The sequence below is a fragment of the Lepus europaeus genome, chromosome 12 (genome assembly GCF_033115175.1).
Source record: "Lepus europaeus isolate LE1 chromosome 12, mLepTim1.pri, whole genome shotgun sequence".
NCBI classification, from domain to species: Eukaryota; Metazoa; Chordata; class Mammalia; order Lagomorpha; family Leporidae; genus Lepus; species Lepus europaeus.
The window spans coordinates 70164821-70186962 of record NC_084838.1 but is presented as its reverse complement, the minus strand read 5'-3'; the positions used below and the strand labels follow the sequence as shown (position 1 = coordinate 70186962).

General features: G+C 44.3%; 1 protein-coding gene across 1 annotated transcript in view; it reads left to right on the top strand.

Annotated features, from left to right (window-relative positions):
• Positions 1-828: 828 nt before the first annotated feature.
• Positions 829-22142, top strand: part of RCL1 (RNA terminal phosphate cyclase like 1) — a 75128-nt gene continuing 53814 nt past the window's right edge. The window contains exon 1 of the mRNA XM_062208308.1: positions 829-1104. Coding sequence (XP_062064292.1) covers positions 969-1104 — 136 coding nt within the window. The 5' untranslated portion in view covers positions 829-968. The remainder of the gene's footprint in view (positions 1105-22142) is intronic.

Genomic DNA, 22142 nt, shown 5'->3' with positions numbered 1-22142 from the left:
TTTGCCTTGACAACAGTAAGAACTGAAAGGATAGGAACAGGGCACTCGTAACCAACTAAGCATCTTTGAAGATTATTTAGAAGCGTGAGATAATTCAGTTTTCCGCCAGACGTTGGAGTGCAGGATGGGAGAAGCACTGCAAAGAGGGAAACGCGCCGTGTGTGTCTGTGCAGTGAGGCACGCGGAGCAGGAGGGTCGCACTCGGCATGATGCGCAGTGAACACAAAGGCAGGGCAAAGCGAGGTGTCTCACAATAAATAAGTAACGGCCGGCTTGCGAATACCCGAGTCCACTGCCAGCTTCGACATTTTCCTCGAGTCTTTCCCCGGGTCTAAGAACCACGCGGCAGCAGCTCCCGGGGATATAGCGGCGGTTAGGGGGCCTCCAGCCGGCAACGCGCCCACCTTTGGCTGAGGGGAGGGGGACAACACCATCCTCACGCCTGGGGTCGCACATCGAAGGCACCCACCCCCAGCCTCTCGCTCCCCTTAGCTCCCACTCCTGGGGGTAACGCCGAAGAGACTCCCGGGACCTGGGAGCCGCCCTCCCGCGCTCCCTCCCGCGGCGCGCTGTTGCCGGGGTCCGGGCACCGCCCTGCTGCACTACGGGCCAATGGCAGCGCGGCCTAGGCACCGCCCAACTACAGCTCGGGCCAATGACGGCGTGCTGTGGGTACCGCCCTTATTCTGCGCGGACCAGTGGTAGCGTGGCGCGGCGCAGGGGCCGCCCCCAGCTGGGCGGGGAGGCGGGGGTGGTAGCCGCTAGCTCCGCCCCACTCCCCTCTGACCCGGTGTCTTGTCTCTCCGTCTTCCTGTTCCAAACCACGTGGACGCGCCGGGGCTGCGGGGCTGCGGGAGGCTGCTAGGGCCGCCACCGCCGCTGTCGCCTCTGCCACCGGGGTCGCGACCCTGGCTCTGGTCTGAAGTCGCCACGCCCGGGCCTCCGGTGCCTCTGAAGAGGGCGAGCACATGGCGACCCAGGCGCACTCCCTCAGCTACGCGGGGTGCAACTTCTTGCGCCAGCGTCTGGTCCTTTCCACCCTGAGCGGGCGCCCAGTCAAGATCCGAAAGATTCGAGCCAGAGATGACAACCCGGGCCTCCGAGGTAAGTTGGGGCAGGCGGAGGGCATGCCCTAGGGGCCGGCGCGCGGGGGCCCGTGGGGAGGGCTGGCGGCGCGTGGTGCCCTCAGCCTGAGGCGCCGGGACGGTGGGGGGGAGGCGGGGTCAGCCCGGAGGGGTGCGCTCGGCTGCGCGCTGCGCTCGGCGTCTCTGGGGCGCTGCTGGTAAACAGCTACACGTTGTCCAGCGTTCCGTGGTGCAGCGGAGTCCGGGCATCGCCCCCTTGCTTCCCTTCAGCCCCTTTTGCTGTCGCCGTAAATCTTTCAAAAGAGGAAAACGGTTTGTTGGACAGCATGTGGCGAATGCGCCACGGGGAGACACTGGCCGGGAAAAGTAGCACTGATGGGGTCCAGGCCCTGTCCCGACGCGGTCTCAAGTAGCTGACTCCTTCGACGCCGGCTGTCTCCGTCGCCATGCTTTCCTGGCTGCCCTCACACCTCTCGTTGAGTGTGGATGAAATTTGTTTTTAGAAATACTGCGTTTCCCCCTGTGACTTGGATTGACGTGTTCAGGACAGTCGCATTGGGCCTAACTTCTTTGACTTCAGAAAAAGGTTGAGGACAAGTGGTAGTCCATACGCTTTCAAGCTCACTTTTTGCCCTACAGAGGTAGACAGGTTTAAAATAAGTCCCATTAAAACACACACACACTGCATTAAATGGCACTAGTTTTCACCTGGTCTTATGGACTAAGACATGCTTTTGAAAGCTTCTCTCTGCTCATCTCGAAATGGGAGAGTCAGAGAAGAAAGGAAAAACCTGTCTTAAGTTGAAAGAGAGGGTTTACAGTTAACAGTGAAAGCTTCCTAGGTTGTGTTGGTGGGTTTAATTCTGCACCGGCTCCTGGATAGGTGGCCAGGACATTTCTTTTTTTTTTTTTTTAAATATTTCTTTTTTTAATTTTATTTTTATTTTATTTATTTATTTTTATTTTTGACAGGCAGAGTGGACAGTGAGAGAGAGAGACAGAGAGAGAGGTCTTCCTTTGCCGTTGGTTCACCCTCCAATGGCCGCCGCAGTAGGCGCGCTGCGGCCAGCGCACAGTGCTGATCTGAAGGCAGGAGCCAGGTGCTTCTCCTGGTCTCCCATGCGAGTGCAGGGCCCAAGGACTTGGGCCATCCTCCACTGCACTCCCTGGCCACAGCAGAGAGCTGGCCTGGAAGAGGGGCAACTGGGACAGAATCCGGTGCCCCAACCGGACTAGAACCCGGTGTGCCGGCGCCGCAAGGCAGAGGATTAGCCTAGTGAGCCGCGGCGCCGGCTTGGCCGGGACATTTCATCACCTATCAGAATGCATACTCTGAACTGTTATATTTCTGCCTCTCTTGAATAATGAGTTGTGGCACAAGGGGTGTGTGTGTGTGTGTGTGTGTGTGTGAGAGAGAGAGAGAGAGAGAGAGAGAGAATGCCAGGTCTTTGGAGATAGGTTGGGAAGCAGCGAATCAGAATTAGGTGCACTGATGAGAAACCTGGTAACAGCAGGAAAAGCTTGCTTGCATGGTTCCTGCCCTCACTTTATCTCTGCCAGACCCCAAGGAAATTAAGGAGAGACCACTAAATGGTTTATGCTGAAGCTCTAACTCTCAACATCTGTTTCCCTTATTTTCAGTCTGGCCCTTGAGCGATGTAGTTGCTTGATTGTTCTGTTCTGTGGTGTTCTCAGCTCTGCCCTTCACCCCTAGAGTAGCCTAGAGAATTTACCACTAGCTGGGTATGTTCAGAAGACCAGCTTCTATTGTCTATGATTATGGGTTGTAAGCTTTTTTTTTTTTTTAAAAGATTTATTTATTTATTTGAAAGTGAGAGTTACAAAGGGAGAGAGAGAGAGAGAGAGAGAGTCAGTCTTACTTCTACTGGTTCACTCCTCAGATGGCTGCAACAGCCAGAGCTGGGCCCCTCCAAAGCCAGGAGCCAGCAGCTTCTTCCGGGTCTCCCACATGAGTGCAGGGGTCCAAGCACTTGGGGCATCCTCTGCTGTGTTCCCAGGTGCATTAGCAGGTAGCTGGATTGGAAGTGGAGAAGCCAGGACTTGAATAGGTGCCTGTATGGGATGCTGGCACTGCAGGCTAGGGCTTTAACCCCACTGTGCCACAGCGCTGACCTACCTTCTGGCAGTATAATATCCTTAAGATCCAATTCAGAGTTTTTCTCTTGACAGTATGTCACAAATGATGCTTCTCTGTCTCTCCACTGTTAAACATTTTTTTTCTTTTTAATAAAGATTTATTTGAAAGTCAAACTTAAATAGAGTGAGAGATGGAGAGAGCGTGCGATCTTCCATCTGCTGATTCACTCCTCAGATGGCCACAACAAGCCAGGAGCTTCTTCCAGGTCTCCCCACGTGGGTGGTGGGGCCCAAGCACCTGGGCCATCCTCCGCTACTCTCCCAGGGCATCAGCAGGGAGCTGGATGAGAAGTGGAGCAGCCGGGACACAAACCAGTGCCTGCCTGTATGTGATGCCGGCATTACGGGAGGCAGCTACTGGCTCCCCAACAAGGCTGACCTCTGTGAACATTTTCTTTGCCACTCAAATGCGAGTTTTGGCGAAGAACACGACTTGACCATTCAACACTCTTCTGAAAGGATGTCAGTCTGGTACCGAGTGGGCTGGAGGGGTGGGTAGTACTAATTGGCAGATGTGATGCCTTTTTTTAAATTAATTTATTTTTTAAGGAATACAAATGTCATAAGTACAGCTTTAGGAATGTAGTGATTTCTTCCCACCATACCCGCCCTCCCACCCTTCCTCCTCCTGCCTCTCCCATTCCCAGTCCCATTCTCCATTAAGATTCATTTTCAATTAACTTTGTACACAGAAAACCAACTCTATACTAAGTGAAGATTTCAACAATTTGCACACATACTCACACACAAAAAAACTTTGAGAACTAGTTTTATAGTTAACTCATTATACAACTCATTGAGGACAGAGGTCCTGCATTGGGAGTTAGTGCATAGTGACTCCTGTTGTTAATTTAACAATTAACACTTTTTTTTTTAAATTTTTTATTTATTTGAAAGAGTTACAGAGAGAAGGAGAGACAGAGAGAGAGAAAGAGAGAGGTCTTCCATCTGCTGGTTCCCTCCCCAACTGGCTGCAATGGCTATAGCTGCGCCGATCTGAAGCCAGGAGCCAGGAGCTTCTTCCGGGTTTCCCACACGGGTTCAGGGGCCCAGGGACTTGGGCCATCTTCTACTGCTTTCCCAGGCCATGGCAGAGAGCTGGATCAGAAGTGGAGCAGCCGGGACTCTAACCTGCGCCTATATGGGATGCTGACACTGCAGGCGGCAGCTTTATCCACTAACCATAGCGCAGGCCCCCAACAATTAGCATTCTTATGTATGACGTCAGTGACTACCCGAGGATCTTGACATGAGCTGCCTAGGCTATGGCAGCCTTTTGAGTCCACAAATTCCATCAGTATTGAGACAAAGCCATAAGCAAAGTGGAAGTTCTCTCCTCTCTTTAGAGAAAAGTGCATCCTTCTTTGATGGCCACTTTACGCTGGGGTCTCACAGAGATCTGCATGTAGAACATTCTTGGCCACAGTGTCTTGGCTTTCCATGCCTGAAATGCTCACACAGGCTTTTCAGCCAGACTAAGAAGCCTTAAGGGCTAATTCTGAGCTCAGAGTGTTACTTAAAACGATTCTCATTCTATGATTCTGTGTGTGGACTACTATCCATTTTGGAACATTCTCTCCTTTTAAATTCTATCTATTATTACCACACACTTGATCCTATTTATATGATCACTTTAACAGTGAATCCTATCTATATGTTCACTTTAACACTTAATTTGATCACCTTAACACTTAAGATGGCATTTTTACCACCCAGCTTAATGGGATTTGGGGTCTCATGACAAGTTTTTAAACTGTACCCTTAGAAGTAAGTCTGTAGGAATGTATGCAGAACTATACAGCTTTATAGTTATAAACTTCCTCCTCCCTCTCATTTTTTTGAGATCCATCCTCAATTGACTTTATACACATATGAGTAACTCTGTGTTAAGAGTTCAACAAAGAGTACGAAGAAAAAAATTGGAAAACAAAAAACAAAAAAGACATGTTCCTCAACAGTCAAGACACAGGCAGCTCAAGTCATCCCTTCTCGAAGTGTCAATTTCAGTTCTACAGATTTTACTTTAGGTGTTCTATTAGTTCTCAAAGATCAGGGAGAACATGTGATATTTGTCCCTTTGGGACTGGCTTATTTCACTAAGTATGATGTTTTCCAGATTCATCCATTTTGTTGCAAATGACCGGATTTCATTTTTTTAAACTGCTGTGTAGTATTCCATAGTGTACATGTCCTATAAATTCTTTATCCAGTTTTTGGTTGACGGGTTTTGGTTGATTGCATGTCTTCACTATTGTGAATTGAGCTGCAATAAATGTGGGGGTGCAGATAACTTTAATTTACTGATTTCATTTCCCTTGGGTAAATTCCCAGGAGTGAGATGGCTGGGTCATATGATAGATTTTTGAGGTATCTCCATACTGTCTTCTATAGTGGCTTTATACAAGTTTACATTCCTACCAACAGTGGATTAGGATATCTTTTTCTCTACATCCTGACCAGCATTTGTTGTCTGTTGATTTCTTCTATGAAAGCTATTCTACTGAAATGAGATGAAATGTCATTGTGGTTTTGATTTGCCTTTCCCTGATAGCTAGTGATCCTGAGAATTTTTTTTTATGTGTCTGTTGGCATTTAGATTTCCTCTTTTGAAAAATGTCTGCTTAGGGGCCAGCGCTGTGGCATAGTGGGTAAGGCCACTACCTGCAGTGCTGGCATCCCATATGGATGCTGGATCGAGTCCTGGCTGCTCCATTTCCTATCGAGCTCTCTGCTGTGGCCTGGGAAAATAGAAGAAGATGGCCTGAACCCATGTGGGAAACCTAGAAGAAGCACCTGCCTCCTGGCTTCAGATCAGCGCAGCTTCGGCCATTGCGGCCAATTGGGGAGTGAACTAGTGGATGGAAGACCTCGCTCTCTCTCTGCCTTTCCTTCTCTCTCTGTGTAACTCTTTCAAATAAATAAATACATCTTTAAAAAAAAGAAAAAGAAAAATGTCTGTTTAAATCCTTGGCCCATCTCTTAACTGAGTTGTTTGTTTTGTTGTTGAGATTCTTGATCTCTTTGTATATTCTGGGTATTAATCCTTTATCAGTTGCATAGTTTGCAAATTATTTCTCCCATTTTGTCAGTTGCCTCTTCACTTTCCCTGTTTTTTTTTTTTTTTTTTTTTTTTGCAGTACAGAAGCTTCTCAATTTGAAGTAATCCCATTTGTTAATTTTGGCTTTGATTGCCTGTGCCTGTGGGATCTTTTTCAGGAACTCTTTGTCTATGCCAGTGTTTTGCAGGGGTTCCCCAGTGTTCTCTATTAATTTGATGCTATCAGGTTGTAGATTTAGATCTTTAATCCATGTTGGATGGATTTTTGTGTAAGGTGTAAGGTAGGGGTCCTACTTCATAATTCTGCATGTGGAGATCCAATTTTCCCAGCACCAATTGGTGAAGAGACTGTCCTTGCTCCAGGGATTAGTTTTAGCTCCTTGATCAAATATAATTTGATTGTAGATGCTTAGATTGATTTCTGGTATTTCTATTCTGTTCCATTGGTCTGTCCGTCTGTTTTTGTACCAGTACCAGGCTGTTTTGATTATAAATGCCTTGTAGTATGTCTTTAAATCTGGTATTGTGATGCCTCCAGCTTGTTTTTTTGTTGCATAAAATTGCTTTAGCTATTCAGGTTTCCTGTATTTCCATGTGAATGTCAGCATCATTTTTTCTAGATCTGAGAAAAATATCTTTGGTATTTTGATTGGTATTATATTGAATCTGTAAATTGCTTTCAGAAGAATGGACATTTAGATGATATTGATTCTTCCAATCCATGAACATGGAAGATTTTTCCATTTTTTATCTTCTTCTGTTTCATTCTTTAATGTTTCGTAATTCTCATTGTACAGATCTTTGACATCCTTGGTGAAATTTATTCCAAGGTATTTCATTTTTTTTTATAGCTGTTGTGAAGGGGGTTGATCTTAGAAGTTCTTACTCAGCCATGGCATTGTCTGTGTATACAAAGACTGTTGATTTTTGTGTGTTGATTTTATATCTTACTACTTTCCCAGACTCTTCTATGAGTTCCGGTAGTATCCTGGTGGAGTCTTTTGAATCCCTTTTATTTAGAATTATGTCATCTGCAAATAGGGATAGTTTGACTACCTCCTTTCCAATTTGTATCCCTTTGATTTCTTTTTGCTGCCTAATGGCTCTGGCTAAAACTTCCAGGACTATATTGAATATCAATGGTGAGAGTGGGCATCATTGGGTGGTACTGGATCTCAGTGAAAATGATGCCAACTTTTCCCCATTCAGTAGGACGGTGACTGTGAATTTGTCATAAATTGCCTTGATTGTGTTGAAGAATGTTCCTTCTAAACCCAATTTGCTTAGAGTTTTCATCATGAAAGGGTGTTATATTTTATCACAGGTTTTCTCTGTCAAGATAATCATGTTTTTTGTTCTTCAATTTGTTGATGTGATATATCACTTTGATTGATTTGAGATTGTTGAACCATCCCTACATACCATTGATAAATCCTACTTGGTCTGAGTGGACAATCTTTCTGATATGTTTTTGGACTGGATTGGCTAGAATTTTGTTGAGGATTTTTGTGTCTATGTTCATCAGAGAAATTGGTTTGTAATTCTTTCTCTGCTGCATCTTTTTTAGGTTTAGGAATTAAGGTGATGCTGACTTTGTAGAAAGAATTTGGGAGGATTCCCTTCCTTTCAATTGCTTGAATAGCTTGAGAAGAATTGCAGTTGGTTCTTCTTTAAATGTCTGGTAGAATTCAGCAGTAAATCCATCTGGTCCTGGGCTTTTCTCTGTTGGGAGAGTGTTTGTTACTCATTCAATTTCCATCTTGGTTATTGGTCTGTTTAGGTTTTCTGTGTCTTCATTGCTCAATTTAGGTAGGTTTTATGGATCCAGGAATCTATCCATTTCTGCTAGGTTTCCCAGTTTGTTGGCATTCAGCTCTTTGTAGTGGTTTCTGATGATTCTTTTTATTTCTGTGGTGTCTGTTGTTACATTTCCTTTTTCATCTCTGATTTTATTGATTTGGTTTTCTTTCTCCTTTTTTTGGTTAGTTGGGCAAATGGTGTATTAATTTTGTTTATTTTTTCAAAAACATGCTGATCTTTTGTGTTGTTTTTTTGGATTCAATTTTGTTGATTTCTTCTCTAATTTTAATTATTTTTTGTGTATATTTTGTGTAAGGCTTTGTGGGAGGTGTAACTGTGAGAAGCTTGTTGGCTCTTCTCTCCAGGAGCTTGTCAAATAAATAGGAGGAGCTTGAGTGTGGTAAAAGGGTTCAGAGCAGAGGCTTTCCTGAAAGCTGTGAAGGAAGACTTTCAAGATCTCCTTCTGATATGGACAGTTAAATTCAGGTTAGTGGCTGTGATCATCACTGAGGTGAAAGAAACCATTCTTTTTATTTTTTTTTTAAAGATTTATTTATTTATTTGAAAGGCAGAGTTACAGAGAGAAGAAGTAGAAAGAGAGAGAGGTCTTCCCTCCACTGATTCACTCCCCAGTTGGCCTTAATGGCTGGAGCTGTGCCATTCCAAAGCCAGGAGCCAGGAGCTTCTTCTGGGTCTCCCATGCAGGTACAGGGGCCTAAGGACTTGGATCATCTTCTACTGCTTTCCCAGGCCATAGCAGAGAGCTGGACCGGAAGTGGTGCAGCCGGGACTCCAACCTGCACCCATATGAGATGCTGGCACTGAAGGCGGTGACTTTACTTGCTATGCCACAGTGCCGGCCCCACCATTCTTAAGTCAAAAATATTCTTCGTTTTAAATTTTGTTTGTTGTTGAAGTAAAATCCTTAGAGAGAGAGAGAGAGAGAGAGTAGGAGATAGGTCTTTCATCTGCTAGTTCACTCCCCAAATGAACACAACAGCCAGAGCTGGGCCAGGCCCAAGACGGGAGCCAGGAACCTCATCCTGGTCTCCCATGTGTGTGGCAGGGTCCCATGTACTTCCACTACTTTTCCAGACACGTTATCAGGGAGCCTGGTCAGAAGTGGAGCACCCTGGACTTGAACTGTTGCTCCGTGTGGGATACCAGTGTCAGAAGCAGCAGCGTAAGCAGCTGTGCCACAATGCCCACCCCATGAAGTCACATCCTTAGTTTGTCATGGTTATAGTAGCTTGGTGGCTAAGAGTTTGGCCTAGTATTATACCTCAGTTTGAGGCCTGATTCTGCTTTTTGGACAATTTAACATTTCAGAGCCTCAATTTTTTTTTCATTTCTAAAGTGGGACACGTACTCCTTGCCTCTTAGGGTTACTGTGAGGGCTAAATAAAATACTTGAAGTATAATGAACAGTGCCTGTAAATAGGAAGAATAAGTGCTAACTGGTTTTACTTATTATGTGGCTTCTGTCTGCTGGATATACTTCTGTTTTCTGGCATCCTAAATCTCATCCTGCTTCTGTGTGGACATTTTTTCAGGTACATAAGAATTATGCATTCTCTTTATCTATTCTTTTTTAGCCTAAAGTTTTCCTTTTAGGTTATCCTTTCCTAATACGTCTATGTATATAACACAGTGGTTCTCATCCAGGGGCTGCTTTACTCCCCAGGGGGCTGTTGGCAGTGTTTGGAGATGGTTTTAATTGGTCAAAACAGTGTAGGGGGTGTTATTGGCATCTGGTGGATGAAGCCTAAGCAAGCTACCAACTGTCTACGATATCATAGGACACAGCCCCTGCGGCAAAGAATTTTTCCATTCAAAATGTCATCAGTACTGATGTTGAAAACCTCAATTTATTGGATTTTAATAGTATATCTTTTTCTTTCCCTTGTATCCCTAATGATTCAGAAGAGCAGCATGTCATACTGAGAAAACTGTACAGAGATGCAGAAGTGGATGAAGCATAGGTGAAATTCTCTGACTTCAGGCAAATTTCTTAAATAAAACTGCCCCTTCCCAAGGCAGAGAGAGAGTTTATAAGAATAAGAATTTCAACTGCAAAGAAAGATGAGTTGGAAATGATTTTAATAATTATGCAGTCACAATTATAATTTATGCTTCTCTCCTGAAGAACATGAACAATTATTTTGTCTTATTCTATTCTTCCTGATAGAAGGAATTGAATTTTTCATGTGCTTTACTGAAGATAAAAAAGCCAAGATATAGTAGAGTAAGATAGCTGGTGAACTTGAGCCTCACTGAGTGGCAGAGCTGGAATGAGAAGGCCACCAGTTCAGCTGGGAGGCTTTTCGCCTTCCAGCTCTAACTGAAGAATGGACTTGGGTGTTTCTCCTTAGTATTGCAAAGCAGCTGTCCCAGGTGTGTTTGTCTCTGCATTTCGGGAGGGCTGTAACTTGCAGGGTCTGGTGACTTAATAGTTTTGGCAGAATGTGAGGTCTAATTAGGAAAGAAGTTCATAAAAATGATAATTGTTTAAAGGAGAACTAGCAGAAATGATGGATTTGGGGAAGTGTGCTACTTTAGTAGTAGTTAGAAGACAAGAATGCTGCCACCTGGGATCCAGAGCAGGTCCCATGATTAAGCCTCAGCTCTTCCCCCAGTGTGAAGTCAGAGGAGTTTCTGGTACCATAGCGGTGCTATGGCATGGCTTAAGCATGTGTAATTCTGAAAAGGGAGGGTTGAATAGTCTTTTTTTTTTTTTTAAATTGATTTTTTTGAAAGGTGGAGTGACATGGAGAGGCAACAGCCAGGGCCGGGTCAGGTGGGAGCAAGAAGTTTCCTTGGGGTCTCCCACATGAGTGCAGAGGCCCAAGCATTTGGGCCATCCTCCACTGCTTTCTCATGTGCATTAGCAGGGAGCTGGATTGGAAGTGGAGCAGCCTGGACAGGAACCTGTGCCCAAATGGGACGCTAGCTCTGCAGGCTGTGACTTTACCTGCTGTGCCATAATGCTGGCCCCAAAGGGAGTCTTAATCAAACATGTCCTTTAAAGTGTGCTGAGGAAGCATGCTATGTAGAGGTCTTTTGAAAGATAAAACATCCTTTTGTAAATGATATGTTGTTTTGGAGATAAATATGGCTGTTCATAAATAGGACCTTAAAAAAGGCAGATGTGCCTGTGTTTTTTCCAATATAATCTGGGACTCAGAATTGTTGATAGACAACTAGATTTGGGGAAAGCCAGGTGACTAAGTGTAGATTGAATGTTGTCTTGGTGATTAGAAACCTACCTTCTTGTGCCACTATTAACTGTTTTTTTTTGTTTTTGTTTTTTTAATTAATATATTTGACATGGACAGAGAGAGAGAGAGAGATTTTCCATCTGCTCGTTTACTCTCCAGTTGCCTGCAACAGTCAGGACTGGGCAAGGCTGAAGCTGGGAACTTGAAATTCAGTCCAAGTCTCCCACAAGGGTGTCAGGGACCCAAGTACTTCAGCCATCATCTGCTACCTCCCTCAGTGGCTGGATTAGAAGTGGAGCTGGGACTCAAAACCAGGAACTTTGATTTGGCTGCCCAAAACAAAACTTATCTTTCAAAGACAAATTCTAAGAATCCTGATGTCCTATTTTCAAATCCACTGTTGCTTGGAAGCTGTGAAATATTTTCTAGGTAGAATAATGTGTATTTTAAAACTGATTTTTCATTCTGAGATAATTATGGACTCATTGTTAAAATAAGTAATGCAGAGATCTTGTCTATTCTTTATCCAGTTTCACCCAGTGATAATATCTGGAAAAACTATAGTAAGTACAAAATCATAACCAGTATATTAATGTTGATACAGCAAAGACACAACATGTCCATCACTCCAGGATTCCTCCTACTGCCCTCTTATAGTCACACCCACATTCCTCCCTTCACCACCTTCTCCTTAACCCTTGACAATCACTAGTCTCTTTTCCATAGCTGTAATTTTGTCATTTGAAGAATGTTATATAAATAGAATCATATAGCATGTAACCTTTTGAGACTATTTCATTTTGTTTTTTGTTTTTTTAAAGATTTATTTGTTTGAAAGACAGAGTTAGAGACAGAGAAAGAGGTCTTCCATCTGTTGGTTCACTCCCCAGGTGGCCGCAACGGCCGGAGCTGGGTTGATCCGAAGCTGGGAGCGAAGAGCTTCTTCTGGATCTCCCTCGTGGATATAAGGGCCCAAGGACTTGGGCCGTCTTCTACTGCTTTCCCGGGCCATAGCAGAGAGCTGGATCGGAAGAGGAGCAGCCGGGACTAGAACCAGCACCCACATGGGATGCTGGTGCCTAAGGCCAGGGCTTTAACCCGCTGCGCCACAGCGCGGGCCCCTTTTGTTCATTTTTTAAATCAAGTTTGTTCCTTTTTATTGCTGTGTAGGATTCCATGATACGAAAGTACTTAAGTTTGTTTTAGCCATGTACCTGTTGAGGGACACCTGGATTGTTTGCAGTTTTTGTCTGTTACTAATAAGATTGCTGGGACTATAAAAGATTTTTATGGGGGCATGTCTCCCTTTTCTCTTGAATAAATAACTGGCCAAGGCTGTAGTTGCTTTGTTGTATGGTAGCTGCATGCTTATTTTTTTAAGAAATTATCAGTTTTGAGGCCAGTGCTGTGGCGTAGTGGGTAAAGCCGGTATTGGAGCCTCTGCTGCTCCACTTCCAGTCCAGCTTTCTGATATGTCCTGGGAAAGCAGTAGAGGATGGCCCAAGTGCTTGTGCCCCTGCACTTGCGTGGGAAACCCAGAGAAAGCTCCTGGCTCCTGGCTCCTGGCTTTGGCTTGGCCCAGCTCTAGCCGTTGTGGCCATTTGGGGGAATAAATCAGAGGATGGAAGATCTCTCTTTTTGCCTCTGCCCCTGCCCCTGCTTCTCTGTAACTCTGCTTTTCAAACAAATAAATCTTTAAAAAAATAAAAAGTCACCATTTTTCCAGTGTACCATTTCATATTCCCACCAGCTGTGTATGAATGATTTGCTTTCTTCCTGTCCTGACCAGCATTTGGTATTGCCACTACTTTTAATTTTAGTCATTCTGTTAGGTGTGTGGTGATTTCTCTTTGTGATTTTAATTGTGTATTCCAAATAATGATGTCTTGAGTGATCAATGTTTGCATGCCTTTGCCCATTTACTAATAGAATTGTTTGTGTTTACTGTTGTGTTTTGTTTGAGAATTCTTTACATATTTTAGACCTTTGCCAGACAGTGTGGTTTGTTGATATCTTCTCCCTGTCTGTAGCTTACCTTTTCATTCTCATACCTTTTCATTCATTCATTTCTTTCGCAGAGGAAATTATTTTAATGAGGATTTATCAGTTTTTTTCTTACTGTGCATTTGGTTTCAGTCTAAGAACTCTGCCTAGACTGAGAGCCTACTGTATACTGAGTATCTCTAATTTGAAACCTGAAATGCTTCAAAATGTGGAATTTTGAGCATTTACATGAAACCACCATGGGAAAATCTCACACCTAATCTCATATGACAGGCCATAGTGAAATACAGGTGCATTAAAAATATTGTATAAAATTACTTTCAGGTGATTGTGTATAAGGTATATACAGATAAGAAATAAGTGATTTCATCTTTAGGTCCCCTCCCCAAGATACTTCGGTATGTGTGTGTCGTTATTCCAAGATCTGAAATAATCTGAAATCCAAAACATTCTGGACTCAAGTGTTTTGGATAAGGGATAGTGAACCTGTGTATTTTTATTAAATGTATTATTGTTTTACATTTAAGTTATTTAAGTTAATTTGTGTATGAGTGGTAAGGCTTAGGTCAGGGTAATTTTTCCTCTCACGGATGTCTAATTGCTACAGCATCACTTTATTGAAATGGCAGTGTTTTTTCTATTTAATTGCTTTTGCAACTTTGTAAAAAAAAAATCATACATTTGAGTCTCTTTTTGTGTTCTTCATTCTGCTCTGTTGATCTGTGTGTCCCTTTGTGACCACCACAAAGTCTTGGTTACTATGGCTGTATAAGAAGTCTTGAAACCAGATGGATTAATTCCCCTCACTTTATTTGTATTTTTCAGCTATTCTATTTCCTTTTACTTTCCATATAAATTTTAGAGTAACCTTGTTTCATCTGTAAAGAAATATTGCCAAAATTTTGGCAAAAATTATGTTAAACTTGTATGTTAGTTTGGGTAATATGATATTTTTATTATGTTGAGTCTTCTAATTCATGAATATGGAATATTTTTAGTTTTTTAGAATTTATTTCATTACTGTTACATAGTTTTCAGCATATGAGTTCTTTTTTTTTTTTAAAGATTTATTTATTTATTTGAAATTCAGAGTTACACAGAGAGAGGAGAAACAGAGAGAGAGAGAGAGAGAGAGTCTTCCATTCGATGGTTCACTCTCCAATTGGCCGCAACGGCCGAAACTGCGCCGATCTGAAGCCGGGAGCCAGGAGTTTCTTCCGGGTCTGCCATGTGGGTGCAGGAGCCCAAGGACTTGGGCCATCTTCTACTGCTTTCCCAGGCCATAGCAGAGAACTGGATTGGAAGAAGAGCAGCCGGGACTAGAACCGGTGCCCATATGGGATGCTGGTGCTTCAGGCTAGGGCGTTAACCCACTGCGCCACAGTGCTGGCCCCCACATTTTGTTAGATTTACATTAACTATTTCATTTTTAAAGCACTTGAAATGATATAATATTTTAAATTTTTGCTACCATGTGTTCATGTTAGTATATAAAAGTATAATTTATTAATTTAGTTTTTGGTGTATTTATCTATGTCCTGCAACTTTACTGAATTGACTTAATTATTGTATGAGTTATTCATTTTGGGGAATTTGCTACAAGACAGTCATCATCTGCAGTAAGAGTGGGGAGAGCAATCATTCTTGCCTTGTTTTATATCTTTTTTTTTTTTTTTTTTTTGACAGGCAGAGTGGATAGTGAGAGAGAGAGACAGAGAGAAAGGCCTGCGTTTTTGCTGTTGGTTCACCCTCCAATGGCCGCTGGGGCCAGCACTGCGGCCAGCGCATCTCGCTGATCCGAAGCCAGGAGCCTGGTGCTTCCCCTGGTCTCCCATGCGGGTGCAGGGCCCAAGACTTGGGCCATCCTCCACTGCCCTCCCGGGCCACAGCAGAGAGCTGGCCTGGAAGAGGGGCAACCGGGACAGAATCCGGCACCCCGACTGGGACTAGAACCTGGGGTGTCGGCGCCGCAGGCAGAGGATTAGCTTATTGAGCCGCGGTGCCAGTGCCTTGTTTTATATCTTAAGGGAAAAGTATCTGGTATTTCACCATCAAGTCTGTTTTTTAAAATTTATTTTCATTGTATTTGAAAAGCAGAAAGGGAGGGAGAAAGATATATTTATATTGGTTTGCTTCCTAAATGGCTACAACAGCTGAGGCTGGACCACACTGAAGCCAAGACCCCAGAACTCAGCTTGGGTCTCCCACTGGTGACAGGAACCTAAGCATTTGAGCCAACTCCTGCTGTCTCCCAGTATGCACATTAGTAAGAAGCTGGTATTGGAAGTGGAGCCCAGACTTGACTCCAGGTACTCACTCTGATATGGCATGTGGATATTCCAAGTCACATCCTAACCATTGTGCCAAGGGACTGCCCTTGCACATTTCTTTTTTTTTTTTTTTTTTGACAGTCAGAGTGGATAGTGAGAGAGAGAGACAGAGAGAAAGGTCTTCCTTTTGCCGTTGGTTCACCCTCCAATGGCTGCCGCGGTAGGCGCGCTGCAGCCGGTGCACCGCACTGATCCGATGGCAGGAGCCAGGTGCTTCTCCTGGTCTCCCATGGGGTGCAGGGCCCAAGCACTTGGGCCATCCTCCACTGCACTCCCTGGCCACAGCAGAGAGCTGGCCTGGAAGAGGGGCAACCGGGACAGGATCGGTGCCCCGACCGGGACTAGAACCCAGTGTGCTGGCGCCGCTAGGTGGAGGATTAGCCTATTGAGCCGCAGCGCCGGCCCTGCCCTTGCACATTTCTTTGTAGATAATTTTTATTGAAAAAGTTCCTTTTGTTACTATTATTCTGAAAGTTTAATTCATGAGTGTTGTATTTTGTCAAATGATTTTCTTTACCAATTGATGGGTTCTTTTTAGCCTGTTAATATGGGATATTTTGCTTGTTTTCAAATATTGAACTGGCCTTGAATTTGTAGAATACACTCCATTTGGTCATGGTTTGTAAATCTCTTTATGTATTGCTGAGTTGCATTTGCTAATATTTTGTTGAGGATTTTTTTTGGGTATATTAATGATTGTTATTGGGCAGTAGTTTTCTTTTTTTAAAATAAAACCAAATGGGTCAATTTAAATAAGTTCCTCTGTATACACATTTATTTGCTACTGAAAATTGAAACAACATATCAAAATTTCTTTTTATTGCAATTCAAACATTTGAAAACCAGAATATCTAATTACATGCCCTAATTATTGTGCTCTAGACAGACCATTCAGTGTTTTCTTTAATTCCTTTTCCACAAGTTGTTTTGCACCTCAGTTCTTGGTGCTGGGTTTCATCTCACTGTCTTTAGTCTTCTAAAACACATGGAGATGCTTGACACTTATTGGTGCTGCCTCCCTGGATCAAATCAGACAAAAAGAACTATAGTATATTGCAAATCATTCAAATATATTCAAACTATAGATCCATATAAATTACTGGTACAAAGATAGGAAGAGGAAGACAACACAACTAATATCATAGGTTATCAAAGTTATTGTACAAATTCATTTTAGCATAGAATAGTTTGTCTACCACATAAAATTACCAGCAAGAATAGAAAGATGAGGAATATGCCTAACCTGACTCTTTGTCAGTCCATTCCTATCCTGATATTCTTGGAAGGATCCCATCCACGATAGAGGCAGGAACTGCAGCGACACCTGCAGCTCTGGCTGTCACACTTCCTGGTTCAGTCTAAACTCTGTTAGGATCACTGTGTCTGTGTTCTCTTTGAAGCTGAGAATATCTGTACATAGAGAAGTATAAATAAACAAACATTTCCAAGTGACTGGATAGATATCTTTTAATTTATTCTAAGAATTGGGCATGTGTTTTTAATTTTTACCTTTTGAATTAAATGAAGAAAATCATGACTTTAAAAGATTTATTTATTAGTTTGAAATTCAGAGTTACATAGAGAGTGGCAGAGACAGAGAGAGATCTTCCCTCTGCCAGTTCATCCTCCATATCGCCTCAATAAGGGCTGAGCCAGGCCGAAGTCAGAAGCCAGGTGCTGCTTCTGGGTCTCTGACATGGGTGCAGGGGCCCAAGCACTTGGGCCATGTTTTGCTGCTTACTCCATCGGCATGGAGCTGGATCTGAAAGAGAGCAACCAGGACTAATCAAGTCTCATCCAGGAGGTTGGCGTTGCAGGCAGCAACTTAACCCACTACGCCATGATGCCAGGCCCTGAAAATCATGACTTTTTAAAATTGATTTATTTTGAAAGTTAGAGTTATAGAGAAAGGAGGAGAGAGAGAGAGAGGGAGAGAGAGAGAGAGAGGTCTCTCTTTTCCATCTGCCGGGGCCGGCGCTGTGGCGCAGTGGGTTAGTGCTCTGGCCTGAAGTACTGGCATCCCATATTTGCGCCAGTTTGAGACCCCGCCACTCCATTTCCAATCCAGCTCTCTGCTATGGCCTGGGAAAGCAGTGGAGGATGGCCCAAGTCCTTGGGCCCCTGCACCCGCGTGGGAGACCTGGAAGAAGCTCCTGGCTCCTGGCTATGGATTGGCACGGCTCTGACCATTGCGGCCAATTGGGGAGTGAACCATCGGATGGAAGACCTCTCTCTCTGCCTCTCCTCTCTGTGTAACTCTGACTTTCAAATAAAAAATAAATAAATCTTTAAAAAAAAAAAAGAGAGGGAGAGAGACCTATCTCCCATCTGCTGCTTCACTTCTCCAGATGGCTACAATGGTCAGCACTGGGCCAGGCTGAAGCCAGGAGCTTCATCTGGGTCTCCCACTTGGGTAGCAGGGGCCCAAGCACTTGAGCCATCTTTTGCTGATTTTCTCAGGCACGTTAGCTGGGAGCTGGATTAGAAGTGGAGTAGCTGGGACACAAACCAGTGCCTATGTGGAATGCCAGTGTCAAAGGTGGCGGCATTACCCACTATGCCACATCAGCCCCAGGAAATGATGACTTTTTTTTTTTTTTAATTTGCTATTTTTTTTCTTTCTTTCTTTCTTTTTTTTTTTTTGACAGAGTGGACAGTGAGAGAGAGAGACAGAGAGAAAGGTCTTCCTTTTTCCATTGGTTCACCCCACAATGGCCGCTGCGGCCGGCGCACCGCGCTGATCTGGAGCCAGGTGCCTCTCCTGGTCTCCCATGAAGGTGCAGGGCCCAAGCACTTGGGCCATCCTCCACTGCACTCCCAGGCCACAGCAGAGAGCTGGACTGGAAGAGGAGCAACTGGGACAGAATCTGGCACCCCGACCGGGACTAGAACCTGGTGTGCCGGCGCCGCAAGGCAGAGGATTAGCCTATTGAGCCGCGGCGCCGGCAGGAAATGATGACTTCTAATTTGACATGTTAAGATTTCACTGTTTTAATTCCACTGTTTTATCTTCCAGTATTTGCTAAAGAAATTGAAATCATATTGCAAGTGTTACTTTCAGAATTTATTTTTTTAAAGATTTATTTATTTATTTGAAAGTCAGAGTTACACAGAGAGAGGAGAGGCAGAGAGAGAGGTCCTCGATCTGATGGTTCACTCCCCAGTTGGCAGCAATAGTTGGAGCTGTGCCGATCCAGAGCCAGGAGCTTTTCCTCCCAATGGGTGCAGGGGCCCAAGCACTTGGGCCATCTTCTACTGCTATCCTAGGCCATAGCAGAGAACTGGATCAGAAGTGGAGCAGCCGGGTCTCGAACTGGCGCCCATATGGGATGCTGGTGCTTCAGGCCAGGGTGTTAACCCACTGCGCCACAGCGTGGGCCCCCAGAATTTATTTGTTTGAAAGACTGGCACGAAGGTGCACAAGTGCGTGCATACACATGTATATATACACACACACACACAGATTGAGGTTTTCTGTTTGCTGTTTCATTACTCAAATGCCTGCAACAGCTCTGGCTCTGCATCCACGTGTCTTCCACGTGGGTGGCAGGGATCCAAGTACTTGAATTATCACCTGCTGTCTCTTAACTGGAAGCTGGATTGGAAGCACAGCATGGGCCTGAACTCAGAGATTTGATGTGGGATGAGAATGTTGTAGGTGGTGACATAACTGATTCAACAAAGCCCATCCCACAAATAATACTTTTTAGCTTTCTCCTTAATATAGTGTGAATATTTCATATATAATTAAATAATCCTTTTAGAAATATTTCTAATGCCTACATAGTATCATAAAGGCATATCATAGGCTATTTAAATAAAACCATTTTACTAGCTATTTAAATTATGTTGCAGTACCTTTGTTCATATTTTTAAAATTTTTATTTATTTTTTTAAAAAAAATATGTACTCCTGGCTTCTGTGTGGCCCAGTGCTGGCTGCTGTGGGCATTTGGGGAGTAAACCAGTGGATGGTAGATCTCTCTGTTTCTGTCTCTTTCTCTCTCTCTCTGCATTTCCAACAAAATGAAATTTATTAAAAAACTCATTATTATCAGGCTGTACAGTGTTCTGATAGATGGATGTACCGTGATTTTTAAAACCAGCCAGTATTTGTGAACATTTGAGTCAGAATACTTTTTTTTTTTGTAAGATTTATTTATTTATTTGAAAGTCAAAGTTGAAACAGAGAGAGAAGGAGAGGCAGAGAGAGAGAGAGCTCATTCACTCCCCAATTGGCTGCAATGGTCTGAGCTGCGCCGATCTGAAGCCAGGAGCCAAGAGCTTCTTCCGGGTCTTCCATGTAAGTGCAGGGGCCCAAGGATTTAGGCCATCTTCCATTGCTTTCCCAGGCCATAGCAGAGAGCTGGATCAGAAGTGAAATAGCCGTGGCTTGAATCGGCGGTGCCCATATGGGATGCCAGCAGCGCAGGTGACTGCTTTACCGGCTATGCCACAGTGCCAGCCCCAGAATACCTTTTTTAAATATTGTCATATGTGGGACCAGTGCTGTGGCATAGAGGGTAGGGCCACTGCATGCAGTGCTGGCATCCCCTATGGGCGCCGATTCTAGTCTTGGCTGCTCCTCTTCCAATCCAGCTCTCTGCTGTGGCCTGGGAAAGCAGTAGAAGATGGCCCAAGTCCTTGGGCCCCTGCACCCACATGGGAGACCCGGAGGAGGCTACTGGCTCCTGGCTTCGGATCGGCGCATTTCCGGCCATTGGCGGCCAACTGGGGAGTGAACCATCGAATGGAAGACCTCTCTCTCTCTCTCTCTGCCTTTCCTCTCTCTGTGTAACTCTTTCAAATAAATAAATAAATCTTTTAAAAAAATTGTCATTTGTCAGGAGCCAGTGCTGTGGCGCAGTGGGTTGGTTTTCTGCCTGTGGCACCGGCATCCCATATGGGTGCCAGTTCTAATCCCGGCTGCCCCTCTTCCAATCCAGCTCTCTGCTGTGGCCTGGGAAGGCAGTGGAAGATGGCACAGGTCGGTGGGCCCCTGCACCCACATGGGAGACCTGGAAGAGGCTCCTGGCTCCTGGCATTGGATCAGCGCAGCTTGGGCCATTGTGGCCATCTGGGGAGTGAACCAATGGAGGGAAGACCTTTCTCTCTGTCTCTCCTTCTCACTGTTTGTAACTCTACCTCTCAAATAAATAAATAAAATCTTTTTAAAAAATTGTCATTTGTGTAATTTATTTGAAAGGCAGAGAGAGAGGGAGAGGAAGAGATTCAGAGACACAGAGATCACCTGTCTGCTGGTTCACTCCTGAAATGCCCACTTCAGCTAAGGTTGTGCCATCCTAAAACAAGGAAGCAGAAATTCAATCCAGGTCACCACAAGGGTAGCAGGGTAGCAGGGACCTACGTACTTGAGCACTCACCTGCTGTATCCAGGGTATCCATTAGCAGGAAACTGGAATTGGAACCATAGCCTGGGACTCATACCTAGCCACTTTAATATGGGATGCATACTTCCCTAGTGACTTTTTTTTTTTTTTTTAAGATTTATTTATTTATTTGAGAGGGAAAGACAGAGAATGTCCATCTGCTGGTTCACTCCTCAAAAGTCTGCAAAGCCAGGGCAGGGTCAGGCCAAAGCCAGGAGTCTGAAACTCCTGTCCTGTCTCCCTCCTTTCCTAGGCATACAAGTAGGGAGCTGGATCTGAAGTGGAGCAGCCACTAGAACCTGTGCTCATATGGGATGCCAGCATTGCAGGCTGAAGCTTTGCTTTTTTTTTTTTTTTTTCTAAAGATTTTTATTTATTCGAAATGACCACAATGGCTGGAGCTGAGTGGAACTGAAGTTAGGAGCCAGAACCTTCTTGCATGTCTCCCACGTCAGTGCAGGGGCCCAAGGTTGGCCTTCTTCCACTGCTTTCCCGGGAAAGCAGAGAGTTGTATTAGAAGAGGAGCAGCCAGGACTAGAACCAGTACCATTATGGGATGCTAGCACTTCAGGCTGGGGCTTTAACCCGCTGTGTCACAGCATCTTCTCCGTGCCCCCCATTTAAAAATTTTTTTTTAGAAAATTAAAGAAGCACCCAAGATCGATAAATCTTTTGGGAGCACTTAGTCATAATTACAATGCAACTTTTGAGCACAGAAGTCCCACATGGGAAGTTAGTGCACAGTGACTTCTGTTGTTAATTTAACAATTGACACTCTTATGTATGATGTCATGATCACTCAAGGCTCTTGACATGAGCTGCCTAGGCTATGGAAGCCTTTTGAACCCACAAACTCTGTCAGTATTTAGTCAAGGCCGTAAGCAGAATGAAAGTCTCTCCCTTCAGAGAAAAGTACTTGCTTCTTTGATGACCGCTTCTTTCCACTGGGATCTCTCCCACCGAGGTCCTTTGTGGAGGACATTTTTGGCCACAGTGTCTTGGTTTTCCATGCCTAAAATGCAGGCTGCAGCTTTACAGGCTAAATCACGATGCCAGCCCCACCAAGTGACATTTAAACTGCTTTGCCAGATGCCTGCCCCA